Consider the following 27,430-nt stretch of genomic DNA (forward strand, 5'->3'; position numbering starts at 1 on the left):
GATGAATGAATGGTGAACAGGGCAGTATCGCCTCCATGGAGCTTCCCACTCCCGATACAGGAGAGAAATTTAGATACATCTTCTTGGCTGGTGTAGGAAGCTGTGTGTTTCCTTATTTTTATAAGTGTGGTTGTTTTGGAAATGGCATGGATTTTCGGCGAAGACCAGAGAAATGCTCTGAAAGCACAGGACATTCAGTTTTGGTACATTGTTGCTTGAAGGCCTTTCAATATTTATTTTTTAATTGAAGTAGAAAAAGAAAAAGGCTGTGAGGACAAACCAGGACGTTACCGGTTTTGTGAAGTTTCGTTTGTTGGGGCATAAAAATAAGGGTGCCTGGGTTTGAACCTTGGGTCTGCCGCTTATTAACTGTATGACCTTGGACAAATCAATCCCTCTGTGATTCAGTTTCCTCCTGGGTAAAATGGGGATAATAGCAGTACCCACCTCACAGGGATGTTGTGAGAATTAAATAACAATATATGTAAAGCGCTTAGGGCAGTGGCACGCGGCATACGCCAAGCAACAGCTATTCTTAGTCTTATCATAAAGGTAATAATTGTTAATATTGTGGTAACTTTTATTCCCCAATCTTCACGGATTCGTTTCTCAGGGCTCCGCCCATAGGTTTCCCATTCCCGCCTATCCCTAAGATACTGCGGACTGTCCTCCTCTCGCTCCGCCTCTTTTCCAAGGTCGCCGGCCTGAAGTTGCGTGATGCACTCCGGGCCTTGTAGTTCCTTCGGAGAGTCTTGTCAGCGGGGGCCTCGCGGGCGAACTGCATTTCCCAGCGTTCCTCGTGACGGCGCCGTAAAGCGCGGCGGTCGAAGGGCCGGTTCCGGCTGAATGTCAGTGCTGGACTGTGGGCCGGGGGGGAAGGTGGTTGGCAGTCTCTCGAGCACCTCAGCCGCTGCTTCCTCCGCTTGTGCCGCCGCCGCGGGCGCCTGGCCGCTCGGCCGCTTGGGCATGAGACCGTGAGGCAAGCGACTGGCCGGGGCCGCCGACATGTTTGGCCGCTCGCGGAGCTGGGTGGGCGGGGGCCATGGCAAGTCTTCCCGCAATATCCACTCCTTGGACCACCTCAAGTGAGTGTACTGGGGGCAGAAGGGGGAGGCCGCGGGGCTGGACTTGGGGATGGAGGCGCATAGCCCCTGGCCGGGGGCGCTGGGAAGTGTGAGAGCGGAGGCGGAGGGCCGAGAGAGGCGCTCGGAAAAGGCTGTTCGGCGGTTAAGCGCTAGGGCTCTGGACATAGGGCGCCTGAGTTCGAACCCTGACCCCGTAGGTCCTCTCTGTGTGACCTTGGGCAAGTCGCTCCGCTTCTCAGAGTCTCAGTATCCCCATCTGTAAAGTAAGGGGATGAGATTTCGGTTTACGGATGCAGACTTCGGTCTTGCTGGGGCCGGATGATGGGCACCAAGCTTCCCCGGGGTGGTACTTCTTAGGCTGGACAGCTTACGGGTCAGAGGTCTGGATCCTGGAGTCAGACAGATGTGGGTTTGAACTTAAGTGGATGAATTTAGGCCTCAGTTTCCTCAGTTGTAAAATGGATATAGTGAGAGCACCTGCTTTCTACGATTGTTTTGAGGGTAGGGTCAGAGAATGTACGTAAAGCTGGAAGCTTCTACAAGTGCTCAATAAAGAACAATAATTAAAAAACAAACTAGTGGGCTTCCCTGTTGGCGCAGTGGTTGAGAGTCCGCCTGCCGATGCAGGGGACACGGGTTCGTGCCTCGGTCCGGGAAGATCCCACATGCCGCGGAGCGGCTGGGCCCGTGAGCCATGGCCGCTGAGCCTGACCGTCCAGAGCCTGTGCTCCGCAACGGGAGAGGCCACAACAGTGAGAGGCCCGTGTACCGCAAAAAACAAACAAACAAACAAAAAAACAAAGTAGTTTCTTAGGGGAGTCTAAAGTGTCAGAAGTAGAGCTCCGAGGGAGGCAGGTGGCAAAGGTGGTCCTGGGAAGCAGGAGTACACAGAGTGGCTTTGCAGTTAGACTGGCATTCAAATCCTGATTCCACCATTTAATGGCTTGGTGACCTTGGACAAATTGTTTCACCTCTCTGAGCCTCTGATTCCTCATCTGCAAATGGGAATGGTGAACATTGTGCAAGGATTCAGTAATATTGTGTGTGGAAAGAGATCGATCCAGTGTCTGTTATACAACTGTATAACAGTTGTATGGCCAATAATGGTAGCCAATAATGGTGGCCAATAATGGTAGCAGTGTTTATCAGCTGGGCAAGGCCTTCCCAGACCACCCTACCTAAAGTGCCTCCCCTGCCTCAATTCCTTTCTGTTAGATTTCATTCATTTGATTAATCTCCACTATCTGCAATTATCCTGTGTGGGTTTTTGTTTTGTTTTGTTTTGTTTTTTACTGCTGTTCTGTTTGCTACTAAACTGGTACTTCCCGGAGGGCAGAGATGGCTTGTTTTGCTCAAAGCTGTATTCCCAGCATCTAGCTCTGAGCCTCTCACACAGTAGGAGCTCAATAGATACTTAAAGAATGAAAAAAATTAATGAATCGGGGAGAGGTGCAGAGCATGCAGGCAGAGCCTAGGATATTTTAGCGGGGGGGCGGGGTGGAGGTGAAGGAAAATAGAGACCTTTGAAGAGGGAATGACTTCAGGGAAGAAAATACAGTGTTGAGGGGTGGGGGGAGAGAGTGGGGGAGTAAGCAAACCTTTGGTGGTAAGAAATTGGCTGATTTCCAGAAGGAGCTCTCAGGATTACTAATGGGAAGGAAGGATGGAGAGGGCGGGCAGGGAACAGTAGGAGGAAGACAGGGGCCCCTGGAAAGTGTTGGTGGGAGGGAAGTTAGATGGGGGCTTCTCATTTGGCTGGGGGTAGGGGTGCTGTAATTCTCAGCTGTGTCCTTTCTAGCATGGAGCAGGTGTTTAATAAATGTTTGTGGGTCTCAAAGAGTGGGCGGCAGGAGGGATCATTATGTAATAAGGAATGGTTTTTGGGGGTGGTGATGAGAGAGGACATGGGGAGGAGAGAGACCTAGGGCAAGCACGGGGCTGTGTAGGGAAACAGGAATCTTAAATGGGAGGGCAGCTGGACGGGAAAGGGAGAGGCTTAGAGATTTCAGGAATTTAGAGAGTGGGTGGATGAGGCCGAGAAGGGGAGGAGAGATATCTAAAGGAGATTGGGCCTGCTGCCAGCATCCAGGTACCTGCAAGCTCTCACCTAACTCTGCCTGATTCTAACCCTTTTAAATTACTTTAGTAATTATTGAATGCATTTCGGTGCCAGGTGCTTGTTAAGGAATTCCTGTGTGTTATTTCCTTTAGTCCTCATAAGTCTTAGGAGTTGTCAGAAATATTATTGTTTCTATTTCTTAGCCTGGAAATTAAGGTCCAAAGAGGTTCAGTCACTTGCCCAAGGTGACAACAGCTGAAAAGTGTCAAAGCCAGGATTTGACTTCAGTGTTTGCACTCATTACACTGTCTTTTTGAGTAAAATTTCCTAAAAGTCAGTTTGGGAAGACTTTCAACTTGGCTGAGTCTCACTGCCCAATGGCCATCTTCGCCCTCTGCCCAGCCAGGGAATGGTGAAGGTTCTCAGGTTCCTTTGAAGTATCCTGGGAACTGCCCAGGTTCATTGTTCAGGTCACACGGCTGTTGGGTGCTTTTTGGAAACCAGAGCTGCCTGCCCTGGATCTGGTGGATCAGCTGAATCCACACTGTAGCCTGAAGAACCTGGCGATTTGTGTGTTGGAGGGGGGCTTAGAAGATCCCAAAGCGACTTGGGAAAGAGTGCCATAAACAGCTAGTGCCCACCCCAGTGCTTGGGCACAGAACAGCCCGTTCCCTGAGGGAGCTCGCCGGCTGGTGGGGGAGATAGCCATAGAGCCAGTGACTGTGGTATGACAAGTGCTGGGATCACCGTAGGTTCAGGGCTTTGTGGGAACCCTTCTTGGAAGCCCTCTGGGGGAGGCAACCAGAGCAGAGTTGTCAAGGATGAGCAGGAGCCACCGTGTGGACACGGCCCTGGGGTCTGTGGAGTGTCAAGGTGGGGCTGGTGGTTATGGGACACAAGGCTGGAGGTGGAACAGGGCTTGGGCCTCCTCTGATACAGAGAGCCACCAACCGTTGCGGGGCACCTGGGACTAAAGGGTTTCCCAGGACGTGGGACTTTCAGTGCTAAAACTGGGAAAGTCCTGGGCAGCCAGTACTAATTGGTCACTCTACCAGTGACAAGTGACAGTTCCTAATACACTGTTACCCTGACCTAGGGCAGTGTGGGTAGAGAGGAGAGATTAAGATACTTAAACGAATTTAGAATTGACAGTTTTGGGAGGGGGGCACACAAAGCATCTGAGAACCCTCTTCCTTTTTTTTTTTTTTCTAAATAGACTTTACTGTTAAGAGCAGTTTGAGATTTACAGAACAACTGAGAAGATAGTACGGGCAGCTGGAAACCCTTTTTGAACCACATTATTCATAACATTCCTGGCTTTCAAACTGTAAAGGAATCTTGCTGTAAGACAGGGTTTTACTTTTGCTAATTAATAGAAAGCTGTGTACTGTGGTCTCTGTCTACTGAATGGAGTAAGTGATTTAGTTGAGGCAGATTGAAATAGTAAGAGGTCATTTGCTACACATCATGGGTGGTTTATTGCCCAGACTAGTGGCAAGGCTGTGACATTGACAAGCGGAAACCTTGACTGATGGAATTGCCTGATTGCTACTGAAGCATCACCTTCACTAGGGACTGCGAGTCCACAAACTGCTAGAACTTTCTTGGTGTTGGGTTGTGTTGTTGCCTTAAATCTAATCGCCTTTGTGTATGGGTCAAGGTTCTTGGTGTTGTTGCCTTAATTCTAATCGCCTTTGTGTATGGGTCAAGATTCTTGGTTTTAAGTGACAGAAGCCCAGCTGGAATTGCCTTAAGCCCCAAATGGAACTGATTGGCTCTTGCCACTGAGGAGGCTGTCCTAGCTAAGCCATGGCTGCGTCTCAGTGTTCAGACGAAGCTGTCTGTATGTGCTTCTTTCCAGTTCTTGTCTCCTCTTTCTTCTGGGTTGGTGTCATTCTCAGCATGCTTCAGGCTTACATCATATCAGCTTAGCAACCCCTGGGAAAAAGAGAGCTTCTTTTCTTAATATTGCCAGCAGAAGTCCAGAAATGAGCACCATTGAACAAGCCTGGGGTCTCATGCCCGCCCCTGAGCTAGTCACTGTGACAGGGGGGCATGGGGTACTCTAAGTGGCCCTTCCCTGGAGTCAGGGTGGCATCAGCTCCTTCCAAGCTAGTGGACAGAGAATGAGAGAAAGGGATGGTTCAGCGTAGGAAAATTAGGGAGAAGAGGAATGTATACCCAGCAGGCAGACGTTCACCTACTCTTGGTATATTCAACTTTTGCCTAAGATAGCACTGATTATTTTTAGAGCTTGGGGTACAATATCGCCAGATTCATTTTCTTAGAGTGTCATATTCATCGTATCACTCATAGTGAGTACGACGCATCCATTATGTCAAGTCTAAAGTTCCCCCAGGCCATCAGAGCACTCCAGACTGTTCCCACCCATCTAAGCTTGGGAGCACAGATGAAGACCCTCTAACCCCAGCTGGGGAGCCAGGAGCATCCTTGGTAGGCAGACACCCATTTACATGGAGACATAAAGGATGAGTGGTTGTTACAGGCAGTAGGGGGCAGGCTGGAAGGGGGGATGCTGCAGGCAGAGGAAACAGCGTTTGAGAAGCCTGCAGGAGAGAGACACAGGGCAAGGGGGTGTGTAGGGCCCGAGAGCAAAGCCATGAGGCGGGAGAGGTCACAGAGCCTAGGTCCCACTGGGCCTTGTAAATTCTGTGTAGGAATTTGGACACTAGGCTGAGAACAGTGGGGAGCCGTGTGCTGTGGTCTGGCCGAAGTTTGGAGAATGGATTGGAGGAGCGTCCCCTCAGGGGCTGCTTCTGTCTTATAGTACGTGAGGGTAGTGCCTGCAGTAACCCAGGAGTGTTTCTTGTGCCATTTCACGTTGATGGTCCTTCTCTCACTCACTGTTGCACACACCTCACCTGTCTGCATCTGTGCTGTCTCCAGATGCCGAACTGTATCCTTAAAATACCAATTCTTGGGAATTCCCTGGCAGTCCAGTGGTTAGGACTCAGCACTTTCACTGCGGTGGCCCGGGTTCAATCTCTGGTCCGGGAACTAAGATCCCACAAGCTGCATGGCCACAAAAAACAGAACAAAACAAAACAAACCTAAACAATTCTTTCATAAAAATTGCCCTGGTGACTTAAGCCAACAAGAAGTTTTACTGTCATCTGCAGCTTCTCCTGTTCTTGCTCCCACCGTCTCACTCAACATGTCATCATAAGGTCCTCTCATCGCCAAAGAGTTAGACCAGCTGGTGGGTGCTCTAGGCTCTTCAAGCTTTATCCCACCTGTGAGTTAGATCCCCAGGAAGCTGGCCAGGGTTCCTCAGGCATGACCTTTCGCTATCAGAAATGGTCTTACTTGAATATATGTTTGTTTCCTTCTCCCAGATTTGAACGTAAGCTTTGTGAGGACAGAGGCCTGGGTGGCTTGTTCACGTGGAAATTGTCAGATGCCAGTACAGGGCCTAGCACGCAGTGAAAGATCAACAAGAATTCGTCATAGGATGAATGAAAGAGGCGAGTTCTGGCCTGACTTTTCCTAACAGCAGTTCCTAACAGCTCTTGCCAGTTTGGGCACCGCGCCTGTGCCAGAGCTGTGACTTCTTCTAGGGCTGAAAGCCTTGCTACGGCAATCTCGCCGTGATTGCCGGCTCCCCGGCACCTCAGCATCTCAGTCCCGGCCTCACTCGCTGGCCCAGTTTGACATCTTTCAGGGGTGATTCATCAGGAGAAGCACTGCCTTTAACACCTTTTGCTAGTCTTCTAGTCCGCCTCCACCCTGCCGGGAGCTTCTCCTTGTCCTGCTGGCCAGAGGGCTGGATCCTGACCAAATGGAGGTTTTCGGGACACAGAGTAGGACCCTCTGGGAGATGTCTTCCCTGGTGCTGAGGAGGCCACACAGACACAGGCTCCATGTCCCCTCACCCCAGACGTTGTTATTTGGGGGGTGTGCTTTGGGGGAATGGATTTCCAGTCCCCCTAGGCCCTATCCTTCCTCACACTCTAGCTTGCGCATGTTTCAGTATCTTCCAATGGGAGCATCCTAAGAGACATGATACAAGTCATAAAACTTGTATGAATTTGAATTTAGTATGTCTGTCTCTGAAGTGGACATAATTATTATTAACTGTAATGGTTTAACTTGTGAAATAAGTGAGTCTCTTGAGAAAGCAGAGTCTGTGGAGGAAGGATTTGTTTACAGTCCGTGGTCCTTGGTGATGAGCCTCTAATGTATTGGTTGCACGTTGGTAACAGGCTGCAGTTTTTCTGTCTCCAGGTGCTTCAAACTCCTAAGCTTTTCTCTCAAAGTAAAGTTTGCTCATGTGCAAGAGTCTGAAATTGGGATTCTACATTCTGCAGAACTTCCTCTGGAGATATGATAATGCCGGCTCTCTTCCAATAAAGTGGAATAAGGGTCAGTGATAAGCACTTATCTTGAGATCTGATACGTGTTGTCATGCCTTTTCAGTTTGTTTATTTGGTTGTCTTGTGTGCTAGGCATTCTTAACTTCATGGAAATGCTTGGCTAATAAAAGCATTTAACTCATTGTTTGCATCTTCTGTACTATAATGGTTACAAGCACGGGGTTACTGCCTGGGTGCCCTGTCCTTGTGTTGGGACTCTGGGTGGGTCCTAGCCTCCCAGAGCCTCAGCTCCCCAGATCATCAGCCCTGCAGGATTGTTGTAAGGGTTTAATGAGTGAACACATCTGAAGCATTCAGAACAGGGCCTGGCAATAGGAGACTGCAACTGTTTTTATATTTATTTATTTTTTTAAAAATTAATTTAGTTTTGGCTGCGTTGGGTTTTCATTGCTACACGCAGGCTTTCTCTAGTTGCAACAAGCGAGGGCCACTCTTTGCTGCGGTGCGCGGGCTTCTCATTGCAGTGACCTCTCTTTGTTGTGGAGCATGGGCTCTAGGCTTGCTCTAGGCTCTAGAGCGCAGGCTTAGTAGTTGTGGCGCACAGGCTTAGTTGCTCTGCGGCATGTGGGATCTTCCCGGACCAGGGCTTGAACCCGTGTCCCCTCCATTGGCAGGCGGGCTCCCAACCACTGCACCACCAGGGAAGCCCAGGAGGCTGCAACTGTTTTTATGATGATGATGGTAAAAATATACACACATAGAGTTTGAGAGAAAATGTTATCATTGTAGCAGTTACTATCATTGTAAGAGAAAAATCTGTCACTGTCCTTGGAATCTTATCTAGATAGGGAACACAGCTTTGCACATAGAGATGGCTGTTAGCTTGTTGATCATCTGAACGATTAGGAATCTAATGCCCAGGAACTGCTGTGCCGTCCTTTTAGTGGTGTACTACGTAGTCACTACTGATGCTTGAGAACAGTTGCCAATAACAAAAATGCTTTTATTTTAGCCAGAGGTGGGAAGAAAGATGGGCATGGTAATGGACATACAGCATGAGCTCAACTATGTTAATATCCATAGCAAAGAAAAAGACCCAAGGAAATAGATTGCAACTCCAGCAGTGGTCATCTCTGGGCAGTGGCATGATTGACAATTGCCGTTTCTCTTTTTGTTGTTGTTGAGGTTTCCAACCTTTCTAAAATGAGTGTTACGTTTAAGACCAGAAAGTTATTAAACTATATTAGTATCTCTGAGGTAGTGAATTACTTGAGCTTCCAAAGTCCTGGAATTAGACACAGCATTAAAATATTAATCTTTAATCCATTCAGCTTTCTTTCCTTTCTCCCCCCACTACATTTAAGCAAACATATATTGAGGGTCTCTTCCAAAAAGATTACCTGAAACAGTGTGCTAGGGCATCGTGAGGGCAAAAAGATGAGCCAGTGCGGTGGGAATTTAGAGCTTGAGATCCAGCGGGTGTTTCCATCTACCAACAACAAACATTTAGAAAATGAGTATTTTAAAACACTCCCATTTACAACAGCATCAAAAAACCCATCAAATACCTAGGAATAAATCTCACAAAAGATGTGCAAGCCCCCTATCCAGCAAACCTTGAAGGAAATGTAAATGTCATCATGTTACACTCTCCAAAAGATGTCAGTTCTCTCTGTATTTAGCTATAGGTTTAGGGCAGTCTTAAAGGAAATCTTAGCAGGTATTTTTGTGGAAATTGAGAAGGTGATTTTAAAATATATATGGAAATTCAAAGGACCAAGAATAGCCAATATAATAATAAAAGAAAAACAAAAGGAAAGAAGTTGGAAGACTTACATTATCACATTGCAAGATTTATTATAAAGCTACAGTGATCAGACAGCATGGTGTTGGCACAAAGGTAAACAGATAGATCAGTGGAACTAGAGCATCCAGAAAGAGTCCCATGCGTGGTCACCTGATTAATGGCAACAGTGACATCGGTGTGCTTTGGAGAAATGAGGACCTTTTCAGTAGATGATGCTGAATCAACTAGATAGTCATATGGAAGAAATGAATTTTGGCCAGTATCTTACACCATACACAAAAATGAGTTTCAAATGTACTCTAAGTCAAAATGTGAAAGGTAAAATAGTAACTTTTTAAAAGAAGAAAACAGCATTTCTTCATGACCTTGGGGTAGGTAAGGAGGTCTTAAGGTTGATACAAAAAACACTGTCCAAGGGAAAGATTGATAAACTGGACCGCATTAAAATTAGGAACTTTTGCTCATCGAAAGACCACTGTAAAGAGAGTGAAAAGGCAAGCCACATTCAGAGAAAATGTTTGCCATAGGTATATCCAGTAAAGGATTTGTATTCAGAATGCATAAACTCCATAAAATTAATAAGAAAAAGGCTCTCTACCTAGAAAAAATGGGCAAAAAACTTTCACAGACACCTCACAAAAGTAGATATTTAAATGGCTCTGAACATGTGAAAAGACACCCAACTTCATGCGTGGTCATGCGGTGAAACCCTGGTGCGGCATCACCACATGCCAGCAGATGGCGCCACTGAGAAAGGCAGAGCGCATTAAGCCCTGCCGAGGTGGGGGATTGGCTGGAGCCCTCTGAGCCAGCCTCTGCCCTTTGGCTGCAGATGAGCTGCTGAGCGAGCGTCCCTCAGTTCCTGTCCTGGCCTGTGCCGTGCTAGTGATGTGCACAGCCCCAGGTTACTGCGAGTGTGAGGGTCACAGGAAGGCCGGCACACAGGGCCAGGCATGTAGGCCATGCACCGCACATGGGAGCGCCTAGAATCTTCTTTTCAAGACTTAACACCCTCCCCTTACCCTGGGTTTGTCTGTAAGGGCCTCCTCATAGTTACTAGAATTTTTTTGAGGGGTTATTTAGTGAAGGCAATGATAACAGTAATAGCCGGCACTTGTGTCATCCACGGGAACTGCCAGGTTAGTTGTCTACATTTTTACTTGTTTGTTCCTAACGACACCATGATAGGTAGGTACTAAAGTATTTAGGTGCTATTGCCTCTCCTATTTTACAGGTGAGATAACTGAGGTACAGAGATTAAGTAACTTGCTTGACATCACCCAGCTAATACCAAACGTTCCACTTCCTGCTCTGGTTTCTCTGGACCTTCCCATAACTCCTGCAGTGAAGTCCTCTTTTCATGACTGTTTGGATCCAACCTGATCTCTCCTTCCTACCTTCTTGGAATATTCTTTGTATAATGTAATAATGATTTTAATAGCCGCCCTCATAACAACCACCTTATAATAATAGTAGCAGCAGCTAGCCCTGCATCCGTTGAGCGCTTACTGTGTGCCAGGCACCATGCTCAGCTCTTTCTATGTGGTATCACATCAAATCTCTGGAACAGTCCAGCAAGGAGGCCTTGATGGTTGTAGAAGCTGACGCCCAGAGAGGTGAAGTGCCTTGTCCAAGGCCACTTATAGGAAGAGACAGGGCCAGGAATCAAGCCCAGGTCTGTCTACTGGACTCCAAATGTTTGAACTCTTCACTACCGCTCTGTTCCACTACTTGCTGTGTTTGGCATTTGGCCCCTTGACTATGTTTGGTCTTGTATGCTCTGATCTACCTCATATTCATGGAGATGGTCCCTTACCCTTCCCCCATTCAGCATTTATTTAGCGCCTACTGTGTTCCAGACATTCTGGAGTCTTTTGAGGTCACCAAGATCAATAAGATGATGTTCCTGACCTTGAGGAGCTCAGGTCTAGTAAAGGAGGCAGATCATTGCCAATCAGGGTGGTCTGTGCAGCAGCAAATGCATATGGGTACAGAGGTGCCAGAGAGAAGGCTTCACCAAGAGATGCCTGAGCTGGGTTTCGACATATGAGTAAGAGTTTGCTGGTTGGTCAGGGCAGCAAGGGTATTTCAGGCAGAAAGCACAGTGAATAGAAGTCAGGGCTGATCGTCAAGATTTTAACCTCTCCTATCCCTATTGGGGGTCTTCAGAGCGGACCCACTTACCCAGGCTGCTGCCTCCTGGGCCAGGAGTGTGATAGTGAGGTGATAATGCATGTTGTCCTCTACGCAGAAGGAAACACCAGACTGGGGAGAATCCGCCTCTCCCCATGTTGCCAACAACGCCTGTCACAGCAGGTGGGGGGCGTACTGTTCACTACATGGGCAGTGTCACTGACGGCCATGGCGTGAGTGATGCCGTTGCTCTGAAACAAGAGTGGGAGCTCCTTCAAAATGCAGATTTGGGACCCTGCACCCAGGGCTCAGATTCTGGGAGTCCGGGGTCGGAAGCCAGAATCTGCACCTTAAGCAGGTGATTCTGATGTAGGAGGCCTGTGAACCACAGTTTGAAAAACTCTGCTCTTTGAGCCTTTTGAGGAAGAGGCACTCGAGGCAAGATGGAGATGTAGATTCATGAGTGGGTCCACTGGATTCATCCCAGGGTGGGTCAGTGCTGTGGAGTCACCTAATCACAGGGGACCACTGGCCTCACCCCCCCACACACACAGCCCTGCCGGTGGATTTGGGCACAGGTGCTAGAGAGTTCTGTTTTGGGAGAGCTATGCTAGTTACTGCATGTTAAAAGTTGCATGTAGTTTTAATTAATTAGATTAACTAAATGATTAAAAAAATGATTATAGTGTGTCTTTAGACAAACAGCACAAGCACTAATAACTAAAACCCCCTAAAGCAGCAGATGGCCCCTGTGGTTCCATTTGCAAGATTCTACCTCTTTACACCCTACCCATTTTTAGAGATCGTCAATGGTATGACCTATCTAGCCTTTCCCTGCCTTTCTCTCGCCAGTCCCCCACCCCCAAACTGAAGGTGGCCAGGAAAGAAGTCGGGAAGTGAATACTCCTGAGTCACTCCCTCTTGCTGCCCCCTTTTCCTTCCCAAGCCGTGACAACTGAAGTTGCCTCAGTCTGCCGGCCCTGGAGACACTCTTAAAACCGTGCCAGGTGGCGCTCCCAGGGCATCGGCCAGGCTGCTAGTCCCCACACCGCTCAGGAGCGGCCTCTGCGATTCTTTGGCTTTTGCCCTCACCAGCGGCAGAGGGCCTTCAGGACTAGGCCGGGCCCGCCCGTCCCTGCACATTCAGGTGGGTGAAGTATTGAATACATGGCCATCGCCTCTCAAACCCACTTCACTTTACTCTGTACACAGCAAATAAGAGCTGTGCCCTTGAACTGCAAGCCACCTGCTTCATCTGAGCCATCAGTTCTGTGCTTCATGGGGGATTAAGGGCATTCCAAGGGTGATCATGACGGCACCTGATTTGTGCCCCAGCCACTGGCTCTGGGACCACCCTCCCTGCTGTGTGACTCCACGTCTGATCTCTGCATCAGCCAGGCAGCGGGTCTTAGGCTTTTGGCACTGAGCCGTGTGTCTCCACTTGCTCCGCCAGCGTCAGAATCACCCAGGAGAGTGAAGAAGGCCGATGCCTGGTCTTCCCTCAGTGCCGCTAAATCTGAGTCTCCGGTGGGCTCAGTGGCCCCGCTTTGTCCAGCTCTCCAGGTCATTCTCTTGTACACACTGGAGTTTGAGGATGGTTGTCTTCAAAAGCTTGACAGTCTTGCCTCAGTTTGGGTTGGTGTGTCCCTGGTTATTGAACACTTCGAAGCATTGTCTGCCATTTTTCTCGGGTGGTGAGTTATGTCTCTTCTAAATGGGAATTGTGCTAACAACTGTGTCTGTAAAAAGCACAGCCAAATTGTCCCTAAAATGTTGCTAATGGTCACTGAGCTTGGCTTACATTTCAACTGGTAACCTTTAGTTCTCTTTTCTTTTCCTTTCTCTCAGATATCTGTACCACGTTTTGACCAAAAACACCACCGTCACAGAACAGAACAGGAACCTGCTGGTGGAGACCATCCGATCCATCACCGAGATTCTGATCTGGGGGGATCAGAATGACAGCTCTGTATTTGAGTAAGGGTTTCTGGTTTTTTGCTTTTTGATTCTTCTTCTTCCTTTGAATAATTTTCTAAATGTGTACCATGAGTCATTCCTGATGATGTCAGGGTTTGATGCCAATTTGGTCCTGCACAGATATCTGTCTCTCTCCCTCTCTGTCTCTCTCTCTGTCTCTCTAAAATGTCCTTGAAACACTGTAAAAAGGCCTGCTGAAAATGGGGAAGTTATGGAAAACAGTGTCCCTAGAAAAATTTGAAAAGATCATGGATAATTTTCCAAGTAATGTCTGATTATCTCCCCCAAAGGAAGGAGAAAATGTCTTGAGTAGTTAGATTCTAAGTGAACTGAAAAGACCCTTCCCCAGGTGGAGACACTAAGGGCTAACGTTGATTGTGTTTACTGATGGGTGGCCACAGTGTTGAGCTCTTGATGAGATAATCCTTCTAAGTCTCCCAACTACCCGAGGGTAGAGGACCATCATCATCCCCATCCCCTTCCCCATCTTCATCCCCATGCCCATCCTTATCCTATTCCCCCCCGCTTTTTATGCTCAAGGTCAAACGGCTCACACCTAGAGCCCATGGAGGGATTTCTCCTCACTCTCATACTTCCTAGGTGAAGAGTCTCAGGCCCGCCTCAGTTTGCTCATCTTTAAGTGAGAGAGAGCAAGTTCCCTGCCCAGTGCCTGTTACAGAGTTAGGCACTCAAGAAATGTTAGCAAATGATCATTTTAAAAGGTGTCCCTATTGGGACTTCCCTGGTGGCACAGTGGTTAAGAATCGCCTGCCAATGCAGGGGACACAGGTTTGAGCCCTGGTCCGGGAAGATCCCACATGCCACGGAGCAACTAAGCCCGTGCGCCACAACTACTGAGCCTGCTCTCTGGAGCCCGTGAGCCACAACTACTGAGCCCGCGTGCCACAACTACTGAAGTCCACGCGCCTAGAGCCCATGCACCACAACGAAGAGTAGCCCCCCTCGCCGCAACTAGAGAAAGCCCGCACGCCACAATGAAGACCCAATGCAGCCAAAAATAAAATATAAATAACTAAATAAATTTATTTAAAAAAAAGGGTGTCCCTATTGGACAGTTAAAAAGCAAAGACCGTAACCCATGAACTACTTTCCTCAACAGACCTGTCCCAGCATCTGAGTGCAGAAGGATTAGGGTTATGACAACCACCAAACACAGATTTTATTTTTATATAAAATGATCTCAATTATAAGTGTTGAGGCCACTTAAAAAACACATTTAAAACAAATACAGGTGTTCCATTCCAACCTGGCTTCTTATTAGATATTGTGATTTTCTGGATAGCTCTATATTTTCGTCAGCGAGGTTAGCTAATATGGAGCTACTTGTGGAAAATGCAAATTGTTTAAAATGCAGGCCTGTGACACTGGCTGAGTTCCCCAAGGGAAAACACGAGTAATAAATAGGTGTTGCTCATATACGGGACTAGTTGCCTTTCAGGATCCATGGGGAATTTACTATTTGTTGGTTGCTTGATATCTGTTTATGGAAATGAGAAAGACCCTTGGGTTAAAGATTAGAAACCACGTCACCTTTACTAGAATGGCCGAGTCCATCCGTCGTCTTAGAAAAACTACCGAGCTCTTAGAGGCCCAGTTATTCTTAAATCACTGCCCCAAAGAGGCCCCAAGAGAGCTTGTTTTTAATCCATTTTTAAGTTTGGGATAATTTTAGATTTAGATTGTACAGAAAGTTCCCATTTACCCCTCACACCGTTTCCCTGTTAATATCTTATATGACTAGAGTGCATTTCTTAAAACATCACCATTACATCAACTCCAGACTTGATTTGGAATTTATCAGTTTTTCCATTAACATCCTCTTTCTGCTCCAGGATCCCAATCCAGGCACCCACAGTCATTTTAGTTGTCGCGTCTCCCCAGTGTCCTGTGACAGTGTTTTAGTCTTCTCCTGTTTTTTATGACCTTGATAGTTTTGAGAAGTACTGACCAGCTGTCCTGTAGAATGTCCCCCAATCTGGGTTTCACTCCCGATTAGCCTGGGAATTTTGGGGAAGAGTGTCACAGAGGGGAAGTGTCCTTCCCATCCCAGAATGTCAGTGTTCCTGATATCCACATGATTCCTGGAGAGGTTAACCTGATCACTTGGCTCAGGTGGTGTCTGCCAGGCTTTTTTACTTTAAAGTTACTCTTTCCCCCTCCCCTACAGTAGTCTCCGAAAGTGAGTTGCTAAGTTCAGCCCACCTGGACCTTGGGGGCGTGGGAATTAAGCTCCACCTTCGTAAAGGGGGGAGTCTCTACATACACTGTTTGAAATTCTTCTTCGTGGAAGGTTTGTCTCTTCTCCTCATTTATTTATCTATTCAATCATTTATTTATATGCATCCCTTGAAGATCTTGCAGGTTTGGTTCCAGGCCACCGCCATCAGGCGAATATTGCAGTACAGCGAGTTACATGAATTTTTTTGGTGTCCCACTGTATATAAAAGTTACGTTTACACTGTACTGTAGTCTGTTAAGTGTCCAATAGCATTGTGTCTGAGAAACAATGTACATACCTCAGTTAAAAAATAATGCTGTTGGGAAAATGGCACCAATAGACTTGCTCAACACAAGGTCACCACAAACCTTCAATCTGTAAAAAAAAAAACACAGTATCTGCAAGGCACATGTATATCAATATGGACTCATGGATATTTATTTTATCCTCTGGGTTATAATCCAATACTACGTTATTTATTTTTTTGCTGGCATTGTTCCAGCTTCAGGCACTAGGAGCTCTTTCAGGCTGCTTCCTGTGTCCCTTTGCCTCAGCCCCATCCTTTTGGTTTTTGGAGCACTTCCTTACTTTCTGGTACTCTGAGGTGCTCCAGCCTCATCTTGCATTTTATCTGCCCCAGCCCTAGAATTAGCCACTTTTCCACGGAGCCCCTTACTACCCTAGGGAGTTTTAAAAATCCAGGCTCCTGGATTTCACACTAGACCTACGGAATCTACCCCTGGGCAAGATGTAGGTACAAGCATTTTAACAAGTTCCCAAGTCGGTCTTGGGCTGCAGTGAGCTTGTTGGGTGATACTTGGGAGTCAGTGCTTTGTACAACCTGCCGCAAAGGAAGACACGATAGGTCCAATGAATGAAATATTCTGGGGATCAACATGGATGGCGTTTGTAGGCACACGGGCTCCCAGAATCAGAGTTGGAAAATAATTTAGAGGTCTCTTTAAGGTCATATTTATTTATTCATTTACCCTTTCATGGATTCAAACAGAAGATCTGCAGCACTGAGCAAGTGCCAGGCCCATGTTCCTGCCACTTGACAGCAGAGGGAAGAGGGAGACCCAACACTGAGTCAACCAACAGACCCACGGGACTGCCGGGAATTGTTCTGAGTATCCCAGATGAGAGATCATCTGGTCTTAGCGTGAATACAGAGAACACCAAACTAGAAACGTCATTTTCTTCCTTTAAAGACAGGCATTAGGGGGTCTGCATTTCAAGACTAAAAGAGCCAATGTGTGCCTCCCAAAGTCATTGCCCCCAGGCTGCATGTAGACAAATGTCCCGTCCAGGACAAAAAGGGCAAAGCAGACTTGGGGACCAGCTGGGGTCCCATGACCACATCAGCACCTTCTCTTTCCTTCCAGTTCTCATACCCTAGATGTGGAAATGACAAACTTGTGAATTGAGAAACCCAAACTCTTAATATTCAGCATGATCTTACCCCTTTGTAGGGAATTACTCTGGTTCCCAGGTTGTTGGTGAGCACTCAAAGCTATGAAAGCAAAGGAAAGAGGCTTTAGTGAGGAAAACTGAGCTTATAAAATATTGGATGGAAAATGCTGCTTGTTGGGTTTATAAGTGTAGGTAGGTCACTGTGTAATCATTTAGTCGGGAAAGATCTTTCCCACTCTGTCAGAAATCACTGCTTCCCAGAATCAGCACTGTTCTCACGTTCCGGGAAGAGAGTCTGAAAGGTCGCGTTTTTCTTGATGGAGGACAGCATCGTGGGAGCTGGGTATCGCAGAAGCCGAGGCCACACGGGTGGTGTGATCTGGCTGCTCTGCGGATGCCTTTGTTCGGGTGCACACACGTGTGCTGGGCGTGCAACCAGAGGACGACATGCATTCCCACGTGTAGAAGCAGACCACTGACACTTTCCCATTCTCTCCCCAGCTTCTTCCTGGAGAAGAACATGTTCGTCTTCTTCTTGAACATCCTGCGGCAGAAGTCAGGCCGCTACGTGTGCGTTCAGCTGCTGCAGACCTTGAACATCCTCTTCGAGAATATCAGTCACGAGACCTCACTTTGTAAGGACAGTCCTGACACTTGCCTCTGCACCTCTGAGTGTCAGCTGCGTGTCGTTTGCCGTGGCATTCATGTTGCTGTTTGAATGTCTGTGCTTACTGTGTGTCTTGGTGTGCTTGGGCTGCCATAGCAAACTACCCAGCTGGGCAGCTTAGACGACAGAAATTTATTTTCTCGTAGTTCTGTAGGCTGGAAGTCCAAGATCATGGTGCCATCAGGGTTTCTGGTGAGGCCTCTCTTCCTGGTTTGCAAATGGCCACATTCTCTTTGTGTCCTCATGTGTTCTTTCCTCTGTGCACATGGAGAGAGGGAGAGTTCTGGTTTCTCTTCCTTTTCTTAGAAGGACACCAGTCTTCTCGGATCAGGGCCCCACCCTATGACCTCATTTAACCTTAATTACCTCCTGAAAGGCTGCATCTCCAAATACAGTCACCGAAGGGTGTGGCTTTGGCCCCTGACCTGCCTGCTTCAGTCCCACTGCCCGACTGACAAGGGTGTGACTCAGAGCCTCTTCCCGGCCCTCGATCTTGTCTGAAACAACCAACCTGCGAGGCAGGTGCTGTCAGTGCCCTCATTTAACACCTAGAGAGTTTGAGTCACTGGCCCCAGGTGACAGCTCTAGCAAGGCAGGAATTGAGAATGGGTTTCAGCCCAGGTGAGCTAGCTCAGTGGTCCTCAGCTGGGGGTGACTGTGCTCCCAGTGGACATTTGTCAGTGTCTGGAGACATTCCTGGGGGGCGGGTGCTACTGGCATCTAGTGGGTAGAGACCAGGGACAACACACAGGACAGCCCCCAACAATAAAGGATTAGTTAGCCCAAAATGTCAACAGTGCCGAGGGTTAGAAACCCTGGTTTAGCTCCTAATCATCCGGGCTTGATCACGAGTTTTATTTTCCAAGATGACTGCACCAAGCCCCAGGCCCTGCCTGCAGGAAGCAGGGAAGAGAAGACAAGTGATGGAATGTCTATGCCACAGGCAGGCCCTAGGTCCCCAAGACAGGTTTTAAAAAGTTTTTGATGGGTGGAGAGAGGTAGAGATGGTGGCATTCCTCCTGAGGAGGGAGGAGGGAGGGATAGGAAAGAGCTGCAGAGTGATGGCCACTAGATGGTGCTGCTGTCCCAGGAGACTCTCCTTACGCGCTTCCCCACGTCTGTGAGTTGCCAAATGTGAGTTGACTCACTCTCCCTGAGTGGTTTCCCAACAGCTTTTGTTACCCTGGATATCAGTTGCATGTGGTTTCTGAAAACTCCGAGAGGGGAAGACCCAGCTCGCTGGTACGGGCCATGGACTCAGACCCAAGCAGTTCTGAGCCCTGGTTCTGCCGCAAACACCCCAGGTGTATTCTGGGGAGTGAACTGTCCAAGCTGCAGTTTCTGCATCTGTGAAGGAGAGATAATGCTAGTACCTGGTGATTAGAGTGGTTTGAGGATTGAGTGTGACAGTGGGTGTGCAGAGTGTAGGATCGGGTCTGGCAGGTGGAAGTGTCCAGTTAGAGTTGGTTTTATCATGAAATCCAGCATTCCCCCAAATGACTGTTTTCTGATAACCCAGCTAACCCCAGGGCTACTGGATTGAAGAGGGGGTTGAAAATTCTGGGCTTTCTGGATCATGTGGCCTTTCTTATACTAGGACTAAAAAGGGTGCTGTGCTATAAGAAAACCCAGGCAGATGCTGCTGGCCATACAGGGGAGTGCTTTCATAAGGCCTGCCAAAGCAGCAGAAATTACTCACAGTTTACAGAACTTGGATGTATGGGGGTGAGAAGGATGGGTGAGTTTTGCTTTTTTTTTTATTTTCTAATTATAGAGAGAAAATGTCCTCATTATAAAACAACAACAACAACAAAAATCAAACATTAAAAAACTGTAGAAAGCAAAAGTTCTATAGAATCTCACCCTAAAAGTTCAGTGGACACATACCATTTTGCTGTTTGTTTTATTTTTCCCAACTTACTAGCGTATCTTAGATTTTTCATATTGTCCGTTCATGCATCCCTACCTTGTTTGGTTTAAGAGCTGCGACTTGCTGGGCCATAACTTATTTAACGTGACCATGGGCGTTTAGGTGGTTTCCGGGTTTTCATTATTACAAGCAGCCATTTCACGAGTGCACCTGTTGCCTGTTGGGTTTGGTGACCTACGTGACAGAAGGCCTGAGAGCCTGAGATTACTTATAGACTCCTGGGTTTATTATAAAAAGAGACCACAGAAAGCTGGCCACACAGTAAGGGGGTAGTAGAAAAATCCCAGTCGATTAATAGAGGCATCTCCGCCACCCCCATGGTGGCCTCACCAACCACAGAGTCATGTCGTGGAGGCCCTGGTAAAGTCCCTGCTGGGGAAGGATGGGAGCGTGTGGTTCTTCCACTTCAAGACTGCAGCCGAGAAGCCCGAGCTTGCACATCTCAAGCTGCCAGCATAGGCGTCTGTGCCCCTGGTGGCCCGGCAGCCACTAGCCAGTCACAGTGGGGCTAACATTCCTTCTCCGGCAAGCCCATTCATCCCCAGCCAACCACAGCTGGCAAGACAGCATGAAAAGAAGTGCTCGAGGCATCAGCATCACCTGGCTGGTTGTTACAGGTGTGGATTCTGGGTGGGTAGATTGTGGACTGTTCAAGGAACAGGATACTATATAGGAGGAAGGAAGAAAAAGGAATGCACTGCTAGCACACATGCAGCAACATGGATAACTGAGATGTGGTGATGAGTGAAAGAGGCCAGACACCAGAGGGAGCTTCCTGTATGAGTCCATGTATATGAAGTTCAAGATCAGGCAAAGCGAGTCTGTGGTGCTGGAAGTTAGGCTAGGGGCTGGCTTTGGGAAGAGAGTATTGACGGGGTAGGGGTGTGAGGGACCTTTCGGGGAGCTGGAAATGCACTGCCTGATCTGGGTGGTGTATTTATTTGCAAAAATTCATCAAGCTGGACACCTAAGGTTTGTGAGATGTGTGCGTGTGTGTGTATATACATATATATATGTGTATATACACACACACACAGGTATGAGTACTTAAGATTCATATATATGTACATTTTCACATATATCAAGCTTTAGATTTGTGATATATGTAACTTCATTTTTTTTACAAGATATTAAATATAGTTCCTTGTGGTATACAGTAGGTCTTTGTTATTTATTTTATATATAGTCACGTGTATCTGTTAATCTCAAGCTCCTAATTTATCCCTCCCCCACCCCCCTTTCCCCTTTGGTAACCATAAGTTTGTTTTCTATGTCTGTGAGTCTGTTTCTATTTTGTAAATAAGTTCATTTGTATCATTTTTTTAGATTCCACATATAAGTGATATTATAGGATATTTGTCTTTCTCTGTGTGACTTAATTCACTTAGTATGAAAATTTCTAGGTCCATCCTTGTTGCTACAAATGGCAGTATTTCATTCTTTTTTATGGCTGAGTAATATTCCTGTGTGTGTGTGTGTGTGTGTGTGTGTGTGTGTGTGTGTGTGTGTGTGTGTATGTATGTATCTATCACATCATCTTTATCCATTCATCTGTTGATGGACACTTAGATTGCTTCCATGTCTTGGCTTTTGTAAATAGTGCTGCTGTGAACATTGGGGTGCATGTGTCTTTTTGAATTAGAGTTTTCATCTTTTCCAGGTATATGCTGCACAGGAGTGGAATTGCTGGGTCATATGCTAGTTCTATTTTTAGTTTGTTAAAGAACCTCCATACTGTCCTCCATAGTGGCTGCACCAATATACATTCCCACCAACAGTGTAGGAGGGTTCCCTTTTCTCCACACCTTCTCCAGGGTTTGTTATTTGTAGACTTTTTGATGATTGACATTCTGACTGGAGTGAGGTGATACCTCGTTGTAGTTTTGATTTGCATTTCTCTAATTAGCAACATTGAACATCTTTTCATGTGGCTGTTGGCCATCTGTATGTCTTCTGCCCAATTTTTGATTTGGTTGTTTGTTTTTTTGATATTGAGCTGTGTGAGCTGTTTGTATATTTTGGAAGTTAAGCCCTTGTTGGTCACACTGTTTGCAAATATTTTCTCCCATTCCATAGGTTGTCTTTTCGTTTTGTTTATGGTTTCTTCTGCTGTGCAAAAGCTTATGAGTTTGGTTAGGTCCCATTTGTTTGTTTTTGCTTTTATTTCTGTTGCTTTGGGAGACTGACCTAAGAAAACACTGGTATGATTTATGTCAGAGAATGTTTTGCCTATGATTTCTTCTAGGAGTTTTATGGTGTCATGTCTTATATTTAAGTGTTTAAGCCATTTTGAGTTTATTTTTGTATATGGTGAGAGGATATGTTCTAACTTCACTGATTTACATGCGGCTGTCCAGCTTTCTCAACACCACTTGCTGAAGAGACTGTCTTTTCTCCATTGTATTTCTTGCCTCCGTTGTTGAAGGTTAATTGACTGTAGGTGTGTGAGTTTATTTCTGGGATCTCTGTTCTGTTCCATTGATCCATATGTCTGTTTTTATGCCAATACCACACTGTTTTGATTACTGTAGCTTTGTAGTATTGTCTGAAGTCTGGGAAGGTTATGCCTCCAGCTTTGTTCTTTTCCCTCAGGATTACTTTGGCAATTCTGGGTCTTTTGTGGTTCCATATAAATTTCAGGATTATTTGTTTTAGTTCTGTGAAAGATGTCATGGGTAATTTGATAGGGATCACATTAAATCTATAGATTGCTTTGGGTAGTATGGCCATTTCAACAATACTAATTCTTCAGTCCAAGAGCATGGGATATCTTTCCATTTCTTTAAAGCATCTTCAGTTTCTTCTCTCAATGTTTTATAGTTCTCAGCGTATAAGTCTTTCATCTCCTTGGTCAGGTTTATTCCTAGGTATTTTATTATTATTTTTTTGACATGATTTTAAAAGGGATTGTCTTTTTTTTTTTTTAACTTTCTCCTTCTTATATTTCATTTTAGTGTAAAGACATGCAACAGAGTTCTGTATGTTAATCTTGTATCCTGCTACCTTGCTGAGTTCATTTATCAGTTCTAATAGTTTTTGTATGGAGTCTTGACGGTTTTCTTTAGAGAGTATCATGTCATCTGCATATAATGACAATTTTACCTCTTCCTTTCCAATTTGGATGCCTTTTATTTCTTTTTCTTTTCTGATTGTTGTGGCTAAGACTTCCAATACTATGTTGAATAGAAGTGGTGAGAGTGGGCATCCTTGTCTTGTTCTAGAATTTAGTGGGAAGGCTTTCAGCTTTTCACCATTGAGTATCATGTTGGCTGTGGGTTTGTCATAAGTGGCTTTAATTATGTTGAGATATGTTCCCTCTGTACCCACTTTGGTGAGAGTTTTTATCATGAATGGATGTTGAATTTTATCAAACGCTTTTCCCACATCTAATCATCTATCATCTGCGATGATTACGATGATTACGTGGCTTTTGTCTTTTCTTTTGTTGATGTGGTATATCACAGTGATTGATTTGCATGTGTTGAATCATCCTTGTGACCCTGGGATGAATCCAACTTGATCATGGTGTATGATCTTTTTTATATGTTGTTGGATTCAGTTTGTTGAGGATTTTTGCATCTATATTCATCAAAGACACTTGCCTGTAATTTTCTTTTTTGTTAGTGTCTTTGTCTGATTTTGGTATCAGGGTCATGGTGGCATCATAGAATGACTTTGGGAATGTTCCCTTCTCTACAGTCTTTTGGAAGAGTTTGAGGAGGATCACTGTAAGTTCTTCTTTTTATGTTTGGTAGAATTCCCCAGTGAAGCCATCTGGTCCTGGACCTTTGTTTGCAGGGAGTCTTTTTTGTTTGTTTGGTTGTTTTTTTAATTACAGATTTTATTTCACTTCTAGTGATCGGTCTGTTCAAATTATCTATTTCTTCTTTTTTTTTTGCGGTGCGCGGGCCTCTCACTGTTGTGGCCTCTCCCGTTGCAGAGCACAGACTCTGGACGCGCAGGCTCAGCGGCCATGGCTCACAGGCCCAGCCGCTCCACGGCATATGGGATCTTCCCGGACCGGGGCACGAACCCGTGTCCCCTGCTTCGGCAGGCGGACTCTCAACCACTGTGCCACCAGGGAAGCCCTATCTATTTCTTCTTGATTCAGTTTTGGTGGGCTGTATGTTTCTAGAAACTTGTCCATTTCTTCTAGGTTGTCCATTTTGTTGGCATATAACTCTTCACAGTATTCTCTTATTTTTTTTGTTTTTCTGCAGTATCGGTTGTTATTTCTCTTCTTTCATTTCTTATTTTCTTATTTGGGTTCTCTTTTCTTCTTGGTGAGCCTAGTCAGAGGTTTGTTGATTTTGTTTATCCTTTCAAAAAACTAGCTCTTGGTTTTATAGATATTTTTTTCCTATTGTTTTCTTTATCTTTTATTTATTTCCTCTCTGATCTTTATTATTTCCTTCCTTCTGCTGACTTTAGGTTTTGTTTTTTCTTCTTGTTCTTTTAGGTGGTAGGTTACGTTGGTTTTGTTTGTTTTTTTTTTTTTTTAAAGATTTTTCTTGTTTTTTTGAGGAAGGGCTGTATCGCTATGAGCTTCCTTCTTAGGACTGCTTTTGCTGCATCCCATAGATTTTGTATAGTGTGTGTAACCTCATTTTTAAACATATTAAAATTCTTAGGACCCCACTTCAGATCTACTGCCTCCTCTCTTAACGTGGGCCCCAAGATTGACCTCAGGAATTGTTATAATTAGGAGATTTTGAAAACTACAGACATGACGTCCTACCTGCAAAGCCTGCTCTGAGACTGTGTTCTGAGGAGCACCCAGCCCACGCTGTGGCCCATCTCATGACCCGTGCTCCTGGATGGCTCTTAGTGTTGTGTTTGGTGATTCTAGCCTTTTCAGTATACTGTGATTGGCCTAAGTTAGGTACCTCTTTGGCACCAAATAAAACTTAACGGTTTATTTCTGTTCCCCCCAAGGACAACAGTCATGGTAACCGGAGGACTGGTGGTGGAGGTTAGGAATCTCCAAGCTTTAGTGAGAAGATGAGGGGCGGCAGCTCATGTGATTGGGTGCTCCCTCTGTGCTCCTCCGGCCCTCAGTGCTTTTTGTGCATTATCTCCTTTAATCCTCACAATGCCCTGCCCCACGAGGAAGGTCCTCTTGTTCCTGTTTTCAGACAGGGAAGCTGGGGCAGGTAAGTGTCTTGCCCAAGGTCACCCAGCTAGGAAGTGACAGAGGCAGTGTGGGTCCAAGTTTACCTTTGAACCCAGTGCCTCTGAGATATGAGCATGACAGGAAGCCCTGCAGGGCTTCTTAACACACGGAGTGCTGGGCCCTCCCAGAGATCTGAGTGGGAGGCCAGGGCTGATGCCCAAGCCTCCGCACGTCTGACAAGCTCCTGTGCTGCCGGTCCCACGACCAGACTTTGAGTAGCAAGGCTGTGCCCCATCCTGCTCCCCTGCCTCACCGCGTCTGCCCGTGGTACATGTGTGGGTCGCGTCCTGCCTTTCCCTGTCAGTGGGGAGGCAGCTGGGATGGTGCAGAGCTCACAGGCTGGCAGCCCGAAAGGCAGACAGTGGGCATGGCAGCACTGGCTTCGCAGGGTGTCTGGTAAGGACTCAGAGGATAACGTGTCTGGCCAGGGCCCAAGACCAAGATTGCAGACAGTGGGCCCATGGGTCGCAGTGGGTCTGTAGACCCATTTTCACTGGCCAGCACAGCTTTCAGAATGAGTTGATCTAGCGGCTGACATTTCAACATCCAAGATACAGCATTATGATCTGTGTTTTCCAGCTTCCTTTGCACAGTTGGAAGCTCTCACCACGCTGGGCCTGCACTTCTGCAGGGGCTGGGCCCTGGGAGCTTAGCAGGGGTAGCCGCTCTCCTGTGGCTCCAGTGCCCACAGGGCCTCGTCATCCAGTTTTCATCCTTGGCCCCCATTAGTGCATGGTATTAACACAGGACATCGGACCTGAGTTTGAATTCCATCTCTGACTTACTGTCTCTGTGTCCTTGGGCAGGTAATTAGCCTTAGTTTTTACTCATCTGCAAAATGAGGAAAACAAGGCCCACTCTGCAGCATCATCATGACAGTGAATGATAATGTAAAGCAGTCAGCCTGGTGCTGGGCAGGTAGTGGAGGTTCAGCCTCAAGTGGCCTTTATGAAATCATGTTGCCTTATGGGAAGGAAAAAACCACACGGAGCCCTTTGTGGCATTCGAGGGTGACAGTGTGACTTTTGATGGCAAAATGGGGCCAGCTTTTATAAGATACAGTGCAGCTTACCCTCATCCGTGGGTGGTTTGTGAAAATACCCAAATACCAGCTCGTCTGCCCCACCCCCTGGCTCTCTTGTTGAACTCTGCCAGCAACGAAAGAAAATGCTCAAGTGTTCTTTTCTGTGGTGTGGGAGGCAGGGTGACCCGACTTTTCTCTGGCATTGCTCTTGAACTTTCTAGTGACTACACCTGGTGGCTGATTTCTTTGCTGGTTAAAGGTTAAGCTGCTCCCTATTAACTTGACTGGTTCAAGTACTGATACATTCTCATGGTCATCTGCGTGTTCCTGGACTTTCTCTGCTTGCCTTTCCTCCAGCATGAATTAACTAACCTGTTTTCTTTTGTGTTTTTTTTTTCTCCCTCTAGATTATTTGCTCTCTAATAACTATGTAAATTCTATCATTGTCCATAAGTTTGACTTTTCTGATGAGGAGATTATGGCATATTATATATCGTTCCTGAAAACGCTTTCGTTAAAACTCAACAACCACACGGTCCATTTCTTTTACAATGAGGTAAGTAATTGCAGAGGGGCACATTTGGGTGGAAAGCTAGCCAATCAGAGCAGCCCCTTTGGTCTGGGTGGCCTCTGTTTACAAAGCACTTATGCATTCACTGTTTCCTCATTTTCATAGCAACACTGTTTGACCTTGGCATGCTTTAAATTTCTTTTTTATTTAACAAGCTACCTTTTCCGTTTTTAATGTAAAATGCAATTTGCACTACCTGAGAGCATGATACTCTTGGTAGGGAGAAGTGCCCAGAAATTAACTTGGGGTCGTGTTCCTCTGTTGGCAAAACAGGAACTCCAGTCAGGCCCAGCTTTGCCACTTCCCTGCTGTGTAACCTTAGAGAAGTCCCAGTCCTCTGAACCTCAGTTTCCTCATCTGAGAAATGGGGATGTTAGTTTCTACCTTGGAGGGTTTTCCAGGGGTTGAATTAAATAAGCTGATGTCTTCAAAGCAACTAGTATATACCTGGCTCCCTAAAACTGTACCCATTGCCATTCCTTATAAGCTAAAATCCCTGGTATTCCTTGAGAGAATCACTAACAATTTAAATAAATAAGTAACTGTTCTCACAATGAAGAGGAGCTTGAACAATCAGGTCAATTTATCTCACATTCCAAAAGGTACAGATGCTGGCTGTCTTGGGGCTGGCTCATCCTGTGGCTCGACCACTTCATCAGTGACCCAAGCTTTTCCATCTTCCTACTCTGCTGACCATACAGTTGGCATCTGTCTTGAGGCTCAACCCCTCATGGTCTCAGGATGGCTGCAGGAGCTCCAAACATCACATACTTACATGCCACTGCCGAAAAGCCTGATGAGATCACATCCCTTCTTGTGCCCCCTTCTAACTTTCCAAAAAACTTCTTTCCCAGAAGCCTCCCAGCAGACTTCCTTTCCTGTCTTGCAGGTCAGAGTTCTGTCACATTTCTCTCACAGTGTGTCTGACGTTGGGGAGTGGGCTGGCAGGGCAGTTCTGGCTCAGTCTCTCCGAGGCTGCAGTCATCTGAAGACTGGGTTAGGGTCGGGGGATCTGCTT

The 27,430-nt window shown here is 46.4% G+C and overlaps 1 protein-coding gene across 4 annotated transcripts in view; it reads left to right on the plus strand.

Moving 5' to 3' along the window:
- Window positions 1-863: 863 nt before the first annotated feature.
- Window positions 864-27,430, plus strand: part of CLEC16A (C-type lectin domain containing 16A) — a 209,942-nt gene continuing 183,375 nt past the window's right edge. For all 4 annotated transcript variants that reach the window (XM_060031745.1, XM_060031747.1, XM_060031746.1 and 1 more), the window contains exons 1-4: window positions 864-1,085; window positions 13,267-13,395; window positions 17,549-17,682; window positions 26,249-26,397. In XM_060031745.1, the coding sequence (XP_059887728.1) occupies window positions 1,006-1,085; window positions 13,267-13,395; window positions 17,549-17,682; window positions 26,249-26,397 (492 nt within the window). In that variant the 5' untranslated portion in view covers window positions 864-1,005. The remainder of the gene's footprint in view (window positions 1,086-13,266; window positions 13,396-17,548; window positions 17,683-26,248; window positions 26,398-27,430) is intronic.

The sequence above is a fragment of the Delphinus delphis genome, chromosome 15, assembly GCF_949987515.2.
Source record: "Delphinus delphis chromosome 15, mDelDel1.2, whole genome shotgun sequence".
In the NCBI taxonomy this organism is placed as follows: Eukaryota; Metazoa; Chordata; class Mammalia; order Artiodactyla; family Delphinidae; genus Delphinus; species Delphinus delphis.